Source organism: Musa acuminata, chromosome BXJ1-10 (genome assembly GCF_036884655.1).
Source record: "Musa acuminata AAA Group cultivar baxijiao chromosome BXJ1-10, Cavendish_Baxijiao_AAA, whole genome shotgun sequence".
NCBI lineage: Eukaryota > Viridiplantae > Streptophyta > Magnoliopsida > Zingiberales > Musaceae > Musa > Musa acuminata.
In genome coordinates, this window is record NC_088336.1 from 26,001,630 (window position 1) to 26,013,008 (window position 11,379).

The following is an 11,379-nucleotide window of genomic DNA, read 5'->3' on the forward strand; positions in this document are numbered from 1 at the left end:
GCCTTTGTGGACGTCAACGCCACTCATGCCGTCGTCGTCGTGCTCGTGCGTTGGCCCTTTCAATTCGTATCGTAAGCTATTTGTTCTTCCATGAACAGGAAGAATTTTTTTCTTGGCATAAAGCACTTTTTAGTAGCATTAATCGATTTGGAGTTCTATGCCAATCAAAAACAAAATGATCTGAATCAGGTTTTATTATATTGGTCTGAACAATTCAGTGATTCCTGCCCGAGTATTGAAATGAGATGGAATGACAATGAGCAGAACTCCTTAATGGCATCTTCAAACTCCAAACTAAATGCATTGAACTCAGAGAGGCTGACACTCTCTAATCCCTCTTCAGAAGCTCCACTGCCTCAGCCTCATTTGGCAAAGCAGGAATCGCTCCTTTCTTGGTGGTGGTGATGGCTCCACAGGCATTGGAAAACCTCAGAACCTCTCTCAGCTTCTCTTCTTCCTGCATCAGCCACAGTGAGCTCAAACCAGACACGAAATGCCATGAAAAGACATGGATGCGTCAGCTTCCTGTACTTCGACTCACCTGCAATACGGTTTGGTCGTCCACGATCTTCCTGAGCATGGCGCCCACGAACGCGTCTCCTGCTCCGGTCGTGTCCACCGTGTTGACGGCAAACCCATCGAGGCTACCTTGGAAGTCCTGCGCCGGATCCAACCGAGAGAAGTCTTGAGCGATGGAGCTGGATCACGGTGATGAACTCGACATCACTGCCTTACCTTTGTGTAGTATTTGCATCCCTTCTCCCCGAGCGTCACCAGCAGCAGCTTGAACTCCGGTCTCCAGAGGGTCAACACGACGTCGTCTTCCACCGACTCCTGCCCGGTTAGGAACTCGAGCTCGACGTCGCTGACCTTGATGATGTCGGCTTGGTCCCAGATGCTCATGATCTGCTCCCGCGCCGACTCCGGCGAGGGCCACAGCGGCAAGCGCAGGTTCGGGTCGTAGGAGAGCAGCGCTCCTGCTTGTCTGGCCACCTCCATGGCTTTCAGGTGCGCCGAACGGCATGGCTCTGTTATCAGGCTTATGGATCCGTAGTGGAAGACAGCAGCCTGGAGATGAGAGATCCAAGAACAGTGGAAAGGCAAAACGTCGAACAATTAGAGAAGCAGTATGGGTTCGATCTCCGCAAGGTAGATTGCGGATCTCAGACGCACAGATCTGAGTTCTACGGATCTGCGACGACAAACATGGAGAGAGGGAGATGCATGCGCTTACGCTTTTGATCACGTCGAGGTTGAGCTCGGCCTCGGTGAGTAGCATGTCGGCGCTGGGGTTGCGGTAGAACATGAATTCGCGCTCGCCGTCGGTCCTGAGGGTGACAAAGGCGAGCGCGGTGCGCGCCCCGGTGTCGAACAGGACGCCACCGTCGTCGACGCCGTTGTCCCGCAGGATGCCCGCCAGCATGCGCCCGAACTCATCGTCGCCGAGCTTCCCAACGAAGGCGGCTCGCCCGCCGAGCCTAGCCACAGCGATGGCCACGTTGGCCGGGGCGCCGCCGGGCGCCTTAATAAACCCCGGCGCCTCCGCCAGCGACACGCCCGAGACGGTCGGCACGAAGTCGATCAGCATCTCCCCGAAGCTCGCGACGAGGTCCTTCGCCATGTTGCAGAGAGAAGAAGACGAGGTCTACGCACCGACGGAAGAAGGCCGCCGTAATATACACGCGCGGAGAGAGGAAGAGAGAGTTATAGATAGAATACGAAGATTATGAGATGGACTAATATGGATGATGGAAAGTTTGGATTGACTTCATTGATCGTAATCATAATGTAAGATATATTTCCATGGCAGATTAATGACTGCAGTCTGACATTACACTGCAATTCCAAGGTGGAATTACATACACCATTTGATACGTTTATAAGGATATATAAGACAATCTTGATATTTTGGATACACCATTATATGGTATCAGGACTTATCCCCTTCCTTGAAATATAGGATTAATTTCCAAATATGATTAGTGTTGATGTATTTATCATGGTTGAAAAAAATATATATTTTTAATTTTTTAAAATAAGAAATGTATTGCTTAATATAAACCAGTCTAGCAAGAGAATATTATTTTTAATATCAAATAGTCAAGAGAATATTATTTTTAATATCTCATAATATGTAAAATATTGTCACATCTGCAGTGCAAGACGGACTTATTCAGATAGTCAAGAGAATATTGTCTATATTAAATTTATAATCAAATAGTCGAGAGAATATTATTTTTAATATATCATAATATGTAAAATGTTGTCACATCTGCAGTGCAAGACGGACTCGATTCACTGCAGGCACCACCAATGTCATATCTGGTTGATGCATTGATATCTGCTTGACTTATAATGCAAGCATTTGATGTCACCAATTGCTGTGTACGAGAGATATTTCTGTGAATAGTATTAGTTAGTCATAATTGGCCTGTAATTCAATCACGAGTGATGACACAACATATTATGTAATCTTTTTTTATTTATTATTATTATTATTATTATTATATATTATATGTTATATATTATATATATTGTGATATTCATAGATCGGTGCAATGAGAATCGAATCGTGATGAAATCATGATAAAGAGATAGATTCATTTTTAAACATATATTATAAATAATCTCGATCGAAAGTTATTCGAGATGAAGATTGAGATAACTAGATTGATTGATGTGTTGTATTCATCCATATGATATAAGGTCGCTGGTCTTATAGCTACTCATATGAGAACATTAGGGATATAATGCACATGATCAATGAGTTCACTGATTGATCCGCTCACGGAATACTTTTTGTTCATGATACCTCAATGTCAAACATCGATTTCGTGATCCCGGTTATGCATATGATCTTTAAACTTGAGAAACCTGTATGAGTATTCTGTTTTTTGAAACCTGACTTATAGGTTTGGAGGTTTTAAATCTAGCACAACCGATTATCAAGAGTGGTAGTCAACCTTACAAGGGCAATTAAGTATCGATAAAAGATCATCCGCTCTCGATATCATGAGAGGAATATCCTATATGTTATTGCTCAATTAAATCCCTAACCATGGTCATTCGGATTAAGAGATAAAGAGTTCTCCGGAAGAATATGATTAGAGCGAGACTTAAGTCTGATAGCACAATGCCCAGTATATGGTCTCTGAGATATTAGATACATGAAGGACTATAGATATATGATAATTGATGATAGATAAGTCCAATAAATTGGATTTTCCTATATCGTTTGGAGACTGAGACGTAGTGGTATAGTACATCTGTAGTCGATCGATGAGTCGAGTGGATTATTATAAGAGATGATAATTCACTGAGTAAAAAAGAGTTCTAACATGTATGACTCGCGGGCAGCTTGATATTGAGCATAGAGGGTCATACATATATGGTAGGTGTTGTAATGAGCAGAAGTTCAAATATGAGATATCCGCTGAAGCCCATATCTTATTGGATATATAGTAAACTCCTAAATTATTAGATTATATGGATAAGATCCAATAAGAGCCAACGAGAGATTATTAGGTAAAGATCTACTAATCCAAGATGCTTAGGTAATTGGATGGAGATCCATGACTCAATAGGGCAGGATCCATTATGATTAATTTGATAGATACCTCTATAAATAGGAGGGAACCAAAGTGGCATAGGCTAGACCCTTTCTGGTTATCACCTCCTATTCTCCTCTCACTCTCTCCTCCTCAATCGCAGCCCTAATTTGAGACATATGAACAGCAAAAAGAGTCGGCCCCTTCTTGATCACGTGGTGCACATGAAAAGGAAGATTATGCAATGATTTAAGGAGCGTCATCGTTATATCTACCATATGGATCGTCGCTAAAAAGGACAGTTGACCTCTTTTATCCACTCCTAAATATATATATATATATATATATATATATATATATATATATATATATAAAAGATTTCGTAGAAATATACGATCATTTTAGGTAATAAATCTGCTTTAACATATATAATTTTTTTATTTTACTTTTTGTTTCGTACAACAATCCTCGTACGGATAATTTTTTTTTCTTTTAGAAAATTTAAGATTTTATTTTTCTATTCTTCTGCTTACGTGATGTTATGCTAAAATTTCTAAGAAATAGATAATTATATCATCTACAATAACATGCACCGCATATGATGCGCTTTAAATAATTGGCATTAGAAAAGTATAACGGACTGCTGTTCATGAGAAATTACTCAGAACTTTGTAATTTATATGTTGGGGATTAAAACAACACCAACTTAGAGATTTTTAGAAAGAGGAGAATGAGAAAAATACAGAAGATGAAAATTGAAAATTAAGAGGAAATATGCTGATCACCCAAAAAAAAAAAGTTAGAGAAGTGACAACATAGTTATGTATTAGTAAGAAGATGGAAGGAATTTTAGAAAACGTGTATTTAATTAAAATAAAAAAGATAAAACATTTCTATACGAAAACAACTTTATTACCGAAATATATGCCCTCACGCAGGATCGAACTACGGACCTTCAGTTTACAAGACTGACGCTCTACCACTGAGCTATAAGGGCTATTTGTTATAGTTCTAATTAATATAATATATATAAGATAAACTTGAGTCCATCTAATTTACCCACACATTTTTCAGGGGTGATAGAGTCCCGCCCCATCAGAAGAACCTGTGCGGGACACGTGCTATATGATTCAAAAACATGACAAAAGTATTATTGAATTGATGACGTCACCTATACAGCTTTCAGTGGTGACAGAGTCCCGTCGTAAACAGGTTTTTTTTATAGATTAGCCTCTCAGTCTTTTTCTAATTAGAAACGAATAAATGCTCACTTTTTTTGTATATATATATATATATATATATATATATATATATATTAAGAAAGATAAGTGATAAAGATGGAATTTAAATTCATGACTTTATGATAAATTATTAACATTTTTAAATCAATAAATCGTGGCATTCCCCTGAAAATATTCAGGGATGATGGAGTCTGCCACGTCGGAAACACGTGGTCTCTTGAATTTAGTCCCTCGACTCTTTTATAATTAGAGACAAAGAAAGCTTCTCTTGCACACGCGTGCGAGACACGTGCTACAGTATTAGGGATTTAAAATGGCTGCTCGTCCCGCTCCCCCGCATATCACTTCCATTTTACCGTTGGCATCTCTCTGCCTTCCCCGTCTCAAAGAGAAAGAACAAGATTATGTTTTAGTAAGAATTGGTCTCAGGTAATTTCCAAACATCCGCTTTGTTCGATCGTTGTGTGTCTCGGATGTTTTCTTCCCGCGTGCAAGATTCACGGAATTTCCTGTTTCTTCTCCCACACAACCTTTCCCCTTTTCCTTTCCTCTACGAGTGGTTTCTTGACTAAGTCTTTCGGCGTTACATCGTGATCTTGTTGTCTTCCTTGGTTTATCACCTTGATTTATCTCTTTCTCTCTCCTTCATGTGGTTTCGCGTCGAAAAGATGAAATCTTGGTGGAATATCATGTGGTATCGGAGGAATCGTCTGAACGATTGGTCTGGAAACATATCTTTTTTTTGTTTTTGGTTGTGGTACCACCTACTACCCGCATAAATTTCTTGAAATTTGGGGTTTGATTTCGCTCGATTTGCTTCTGTTGTTTCATTTGGATCTTGGATTTGTGAGTTCTAGGGTTGTTGAATGGTATCCCTGTAACGTTGATCTGATGGAGTAATATTGGCTCTTTCAGTATGCACTAAATTCCTTACTGCTCCTACTAAAGGGATTATATTGTAATTTGCTAGTGCAAAAGTATTGATTTGCGCCTATGGCTTATTACCGAACACCTGCTGCGATTCAAAACGAGAACTTTCGCATCCCTATAGGTATGAGCTTAAACAATTAAATTCAAGCGAATATTAGGACGCACTAATTAAAGTTCCATGTATTTTTTGCAGGAAAAGATGTTGATCTTACGAAGGCTGCTCCGCCAAAGCCTGCAAAGGCAGGTCGTCAAGATCGAAAGGCCTTGAAGGATCTTTCCAATACAGGAAAACCTCCGGTTTCTGGCCCATCAAAAGCCTCGGTTCTGAAGGATAAGTCTGCACTACGTGCTCGGGAGACCATCAAAACTGCCCCCAAAAGAAACATCCTCACTGATGAAGAAATGAAGAGATGCCATGAGTGGGCAAGGGAGGGAATCGAGCAGACACACTTCACAGGAAATGAACTACAAAAGCTACAGAAAGATATCGATGAAGAACGTAAATTCTGTACACATCCTTTGTAGTTTGTTCTTTTTCTGAACATTTGCAAATATTCTGCATGCACTAATTCAAGCTACCGACAACTTTATGCTGCTTCACATCTTCTTGATTAGGTGTAAACAAGAAGGTTCGGATGGTGATGTCTGACTTACATGAACGGTCAAATGATCTTGGATTGACAGAGAAGGTATGTGGCTCCTACGACATTCAGTTTGGTAGAAATGGAACACTACTATGAGTTGACCACATAAGAAGCTTCAATATTCGATCGACTGTAATCATAACATGCAGAGGTTCTAGTGTCGGACCATATATTGTAAGGTCTTAAAGCTTGATTGTGATCAGGCTTTTAGGTTTTAGATGCGAGTTTTGGTGTTTTAGCAGAAGAGAAAAAAACAAGAAAATTTGGAAATATTAGTGCTAGAACAAAATTTACAAACCAAGCAATACGATTTTTCTTGTGATTTGGAAATATTATGCTACTGTGGATATTGATATTTTTTAACATTAATTTGTTTGGATGTCTTTGGTACATGAAGATGAGCATTCAATGTTCCAAGGGTCTCATACAACTCCTTATGCAAAGTCCTGCTCATGACCGATAGTTTTAAGATGGAAATGAAATGCCTCATAAATTTCTTGGTGAATAATTTGGGGTTGAAGTAGAAAACACTGAATTAATTCCTAGTGGTGATTCATCCTGAACTGTACCTTTTTTTTTTTTCTATTACCGAAAACGTTAGATATGGATTGCGATATCGATCTATAACAATAGTCCCAATAGGATAATTGGTAACCTGGTGTATCGATCACACGGTTAAATGGCCAACATTTTAAACATTTGAAACAAATTATTTTCAGCAAGATGTTGCAAGATGGAATGTTACTTGTAAATGTTATACTTGTGAATCTGGTCAGGTGCTTTCCAAGGGTACCAAAGATGAGAAGACGATGGAGTTAGAAACCGAGGTGCTTCCTATCATCCCCACATCTCCAACTCCAGGTCTGTCTTCTTTTCTCCCTTCCTCTCGATTGCGCACATATGGGGGTGACATGATACCTGCTAAATTCCCATCTCAGTGTTTCCGATGTTGCCACAAACCAAACATTTCCCCATCCATGTCCTGTTTTGTGGAGACATATTCTTTTTCTTATTAAAACATCTGCAGTTTTGGTGCTCACAGGTCATGAAGAAATCGACGGTCTCCTTGAATCTGAGGCCGATCATCCCTCATTTCTGGAACGGCCAATTGAGTTTCAGCTGAAAGAGGACTAACAATGCTGATGGTGCTCTTGCTTGAAAATGAAGAACACTGATGCTCCTGGCAAATCCATTCATGACTTCTTATTCTTGTCTGTTTGCGCGTTTAGATGGAATGGAGAATTCTTGTAAATCCATTCATGAGTTCTTACTCATGTCAGTTTCTTTGTTTAGGTGGAATGTAGAACTAGAAAGAATTTTGGCCAATCCAATCTTTAAAATAATGTCAGGTTGTGTAAGTTGGATTTTACATAAATAGCAATCTCTCAGATACTTCAAGTCACGAGGACTGCATTAACCGTTGTTATTAGCGATCGGCTGATCCAGTTTTGATACTTGGTATCTTTAGGACACAACAAGTATTGAAAGATTTGTGAAGGATATCTTTGCTCAAAGAATGGATTAAATCATTTAACAACACAAAGAAGCAAAATTGATGAAGGCGTTTAATTTAACCGGTAAAGATTAAGAATCAACCTTAACTCAACAACCGTTGAACTCAGAATCAGAATCAGAATCAAAATCCCATCGGTTTGGATTCCAATTGTCGGAATCTCTACACTTTGGTTTATATACATCAAATCAGAATCCAGCTCTCATCAATGTCGAAGTTGGAATCAACTCATGGTCTGTAAATTTACATACCTATCCTTGTGAAAGTTGGTAATAAGATGTCGAGATAAGTTTAATAAATTTTTTTGTAGATAGCAATAAGTTCATATATATATATATATATATATATATATATATATATATATATATATATATATATATATATATCGTATGGAATCTTTTGTGCAGAATATTCTATCGCGATCCAATCGTATGGTACAGTCGGGGAAGCCGACCTGGCAATCGCACCTGTTGCGTGGGACCCACGTTTGTTGGGGAGGGTGTGGTTGTGGGTGCTGCGGGAAACGCATCTCGCCACAATAATTGGGGGAGAACGACCGGCCACGTGGGTTGGTGGCGGAAGCTTGTCTTGTTATGTCCTCGAGGTGCCGACGGGCCCCACGTGTCCGCTCGCCATGGATGCATGCATGGGTGAGAACGCATGCCCATGGCTCGTCCCAAGGCATCATGCCCATGTATCGATGTCATGGTACGCCGCGACGGATCCACGTCCACACATACGACCCAATGGGAGCTCTTAGTGGAGTCTACGTTGACTTTGCAGCCTCTCCTCTCTCACGAATAGAAGACGGAAAAATATTTCTTAGCCTTAAAGAACGCATAATATTAATTATTTCTCGAGTCGGAAGCATTACATCTCACCGTAACATATCATTCTACTCCAAATGACAAATATGCCTGATGCTTTTGTTTACTCGTCGATGATCTGTTGCAGAGAGTACAAGAGAAGACAGACTCGTGCAGTTTCAGTCAACTCAGTTGATGAGAGTCGAAGAAGAGAATGCATGTCTCAGGTACTCGAAGAGCTTTGGCTTCCATGTCCCTGCTGCTGTCGAATGGTTGTGCTGCATGCTTCTCTTCTGTCTTCCGATACTCGAAGAGCCTTTGTTTTGTTTGGTTCGATTACTGGAAGATGCTGTGGTGTTGAGTACGCGGAGACGCTACCAGTTAGGCCGAGAGTCGTACCGCTGCATAGTATGATGGCCACCTTCTTCCTGGCTTTGGCATCTTCATCTTCCTCACGGTGTACTCGACAGCCATAAGTCAACATCTCTGTTCTCGTCTTTTTATTGGGTTCTTTAAGGGGAGAAATGTTTTCTAAAATTGGCTTCTTCATATATATATATATAATATATATATATATATATATTATAATCCAACAATCCGTTTGATATTGAAATTTATATTATACTCTTCCTAGTCTTTCTGTTCCCATTATATCACATTCCGCACCATAGGATATAACGGATGCGATGGTCGATCATATCGTAATCCTGTCATGATGGCATAATACCGCCATAAAACTCATGAAGAACAACACCCTCACCTGCCAAAGCGGCGCCGAGAGAGAGGAAGGGATGGGTAGTTTGAGCTATTCCTCCGAAGAGGAATCCCCTGTTTCGATCCCTAATCCAAACCCTGACCCTAAGAGAGCTAAGAGGAAGAAGAAGAAGAAGATTTGGAGGAGAGCGGAAGAAGAGATGGAGGAGATGGGGTTGGAAGAGGCGTGGCCGCGGAGGAGCCGGCCCGGCGGGGGAGTCACGCTCGAGGGGTACGTGGAGGGGGCAGATCGGGGCCCGGACGGTGCCGACGGGGTTGGGAGGACGAGGAGCCTCACCGACGACGACCTGGAGGAGCTCAAGGGGTGCTTGGACCTGGGCTTCGGCTTCAGCTACGAGGAGATCCCCGAGCTCTGCGGCACGCTGCCGGCCTTGGAGCTCTGCTACTCGATGAGCAGGTCGTTGGAGGCGGCTGGCGAACCGTCCGTGGCGGCGGAGCCGTGCGCTACGCCTCCGGTCGCCAATTGGAAGATCTCCAGTCCCGGTAAGATGCCATCTTTGCATCCACACGCGAATCTTAGAAGATCACCTTGAATGCTTTGCTGGGAGGTTCTGATCCGACAAAGGAGGAAAACAAAAATCCAAACATTTTCAAGGATTTCAGATCAAAACACTCATTTTTACGTTCGCTCCTTTTCCTTCTTTTTGGGGAAGGATCTATCCACTGAAATAAGTGTTGACCGCTTCACTTTCTTTCATATCAATTTACACACAGCAATTCTGAATCTCGCATACTTTCAGTCCACGAACAAGCGTGTTGTGATCTTAGCTTATGATGTCCTTGTTGATCTTCCATCATCAAGTTCATTTTTTTATCTCCTCCCCTGTTTTCCCAACTGACATAATCTGCTTTCCCTTGCTGAAATGCCAATAGCTCATGATCATCCCAATTGTCTTATTCTGCCTGTTGTTCCTCAGTTCTTTTCTTTACCTCTGTAATTTACAGGTGACCATCCCGAAGAAGTTAAAGCAAGACTGAAGTATTGGGCCCAAGCAGTGGCATGCACTGTCAGATTATGCAGCTGATGGAGACGATCCATGTAGATCCAACAGCCAGTGGTGCTATGTCTCAACCCCGCGAATTATGCTCTGCCATATGTTGCCTGAGATGCTCTGCAACACTCTCTCAGTGGCACAGCAAGGCTCGAATGCGATGTGGCTGCTGAAGCAGAGGCACAGAGAAAGTGTTCCTGAAATCTGAGATCACTAATAATGTATTGTCTTTTAGTATGTATGATCTTTCTGCATCAGGAATAATTGCATTTTTGCTACACATGATGTATCGTGATGATGTTAATATGAATTCTGCTTCAACAACTGCTGCAAGAACACTCTTCGCTTCCCCAGCAATTGGTGCTACAAATCCGAAGCGATCGAGGTGTCTGAAACGGGAAAGGTGAGAACTTTTCCTGTCCAAAATAGAAAGAATAACCAATGTTTGCTAGTCCGATTGCATCTGATTCAAATACTTAAGAAAAAAACAATAATAAATGAGAATGAAAGTCGCCTCAAAAGAACAGAAACCATACCGATTCAAGTCTCAGATATCGAATCGAGAAGAGGGTTTTGACTGGAGACGTCGATGCAGGAGAAGAGGGGGCAATTCTGCTCCCTTTTTTGGTGACGTCATCTCGAAGGAGGAGGAGGAGAACGACCGGAGATAAGCGGATCGGGTTCGTCACCTATCAGGATGTGAGGTTTCGGATGTCCACTATCCGACCCGGTAATCTGACGGATCTGATAAGTCCACGTGGCTCGACCAAGCTTCCACAACAAGTGATAACTAAATTGGTGGGTCCCACAAGGGTCCAATCACATAACAGGTTCGTGGGTTGGGAACCACCAAGTCGGCAAATGGAGGAATGCTTCGTGTCCTGCGTACGGAGCTTTAGTCGCGATTCGGGGCGCCGGTAGCCGATATGGG

At 41.6% G+C, this 11,379-nt stretch overlaps 3 protein-coding genes and 1 non-coding gene across 5 annotated transcripts; 2 read left to right on the forward strand and 2 right to left on the reverse strand.

The window, feature by feature from the left end:
* Positions 1-176: 176 nt before the first annotated feature.
* On the reverse strand, positions 177-1,670 carry LOC103968425 (probable fructokinase-1). The gene is made up of 4 exons (XM_009381641.3): positions 1,235-1,670; positions 736-1,068; positions 542-658; positions 177-457 (listed from the first exon to the last, which is right to left on the reverse strand). Exons 1-4 carry the CDS (start codon positions 1,619-1,621, stop codon positions 329-331), a joined length of 966 nt encoding a protein of 321 aa, XP_009379916.2. The 5' UTR covers positions 1,622-1,670; the 3' UTR covers positions 177-328.
* A 2,803-nt stretch (positions 1,671-4,473) lies between these two features.
* On the reverse strand, positions 4,474-4,545 carry TRNAT-UGU (transfer RNA threonine (anticodon UGU)). Its single transcript has one exon. It is a non-coding gene; the product is annotated as a tRNA-Thr (tRNA).
* Positions 4,546-5,140: 595 nt separating this feature from the next.
* Positions 5,141-7,765, forward strand: LOC135595013 (uncharacterized). 2 transcript variants are annotated; one of them, XM_065085516.1, is made up of 6 exons: positions 5,141-5,218; positions 5,760-5,840; positions 5,913-6,218; positions 6,335-6,408; positions 7,140-7,224; positions 7,391-7,765. In XM_065085516.1, exons 2-6 carry the CDS (start codon positions 5,783-5,785, stop codon positions 7,495-7,497), a joined length of 630 nt encoding a protein of 209 aa, XP_064941588.1. In that variant the 5' UTR covers positions 5,141-5,218; positions 5,760-5,782; the 3' UTR covers positions 7,498-7,765. The 2 variants fall into 2 exon arrangements, with proteins under 2 accessions (XP_064941588.1, XP_064941589.1); XM_065085517.1 differs by having other exon boundaries at positions 7,406-7,765.
* Positions 7,766-9,406: 1,641 nt separating this feature from the next.
* LOC135595014 (uncharacterized) lies at positions 9,407-10,728 on the forward strand. The gene is made up of 2 exons (XM_065085518.1): positions 9,407-9,939; positions 10,402-10,728. Exons 1-2 carry the CDS (start codon positions 9,423-9,425, stop codon positions 10,479-10,481), a joined length of 597 nt encoding a protein of 198 aa, XP_064941590.1. The 5' UTR covers positions 9,407-9,422; the 3' UTR covers positions 10,482-10,728.
* The last annotated feature ends 651 nt before the right edge of the window (positions 10,729-11,379 follow it).

What these genes read in the sequence shown, in the direction of transcription:
- LOC135595014 (XM_065085518.1), top strand. Translation starts at nt 9,423, where the DNA reads ATGAAGAACAACACCCTCACCTGCCAAAGCGGCGCCGAGAGAGAGGAA. An exon ending in TTGGAAGATCTCCAGTCCCG is followed by an intron (nt 9,940 to 10,401) that starts GTAAGATGCCAT and finishes TGTAATTTACAG; the next exon opens with GTGACCATCCCGAAGAAGTT.
- LOC135595013 (XM_065085516.1), top strand. Translation starts at nt 5,783, where the DNA reads ATGGCTTATTACCGAACACCTGCTGCGATTCAAAACGAGAACTTTCGC. An exon ending in ATCTTGGATTGACAGAGAAG is followed by an intron (nt 6,409 to 7,139) that starts GTATGTGGCTCC and finishes GAATCTGGTCAG; the next exon opens with GTGCTTTCCAAGGGTACCAA. An exon ending in CCCCACATCTCCAACTCCAG is followed by an intron (nt 7,225 to 7,390) that starts GTCTGTCTTCTT and finishes AAACATCTGCAG; the next exon opens with TTTTGGTGCTCACAGGTCAT.
- LOC103968425 (XM_009381641.3), bottom strand. Translation starts at nt 1,621, where the DNA reads ATGGCGAAGGACCTCGTCGCGAGCTTCGGGGAGATGCTGATCGACTTC. An exon ending in ACCTCGACGTGATCAAAAGC is followed by an intron (nt 1,069 to 1,234) that starts GTAAGCGCATGC and finishes TCTCATCTCCAG; the next exon opens with GCTGCTGTCTTCCACTACGG. An exon ending in GATGCAAATACTACACAAAG is followed by an intron (nt 659 to 735) that starts GTAAGGCAGTGA and finishes GATCCGGCGCAG; the next exon opens with GACTTCCAAGGTAGCCTCGA.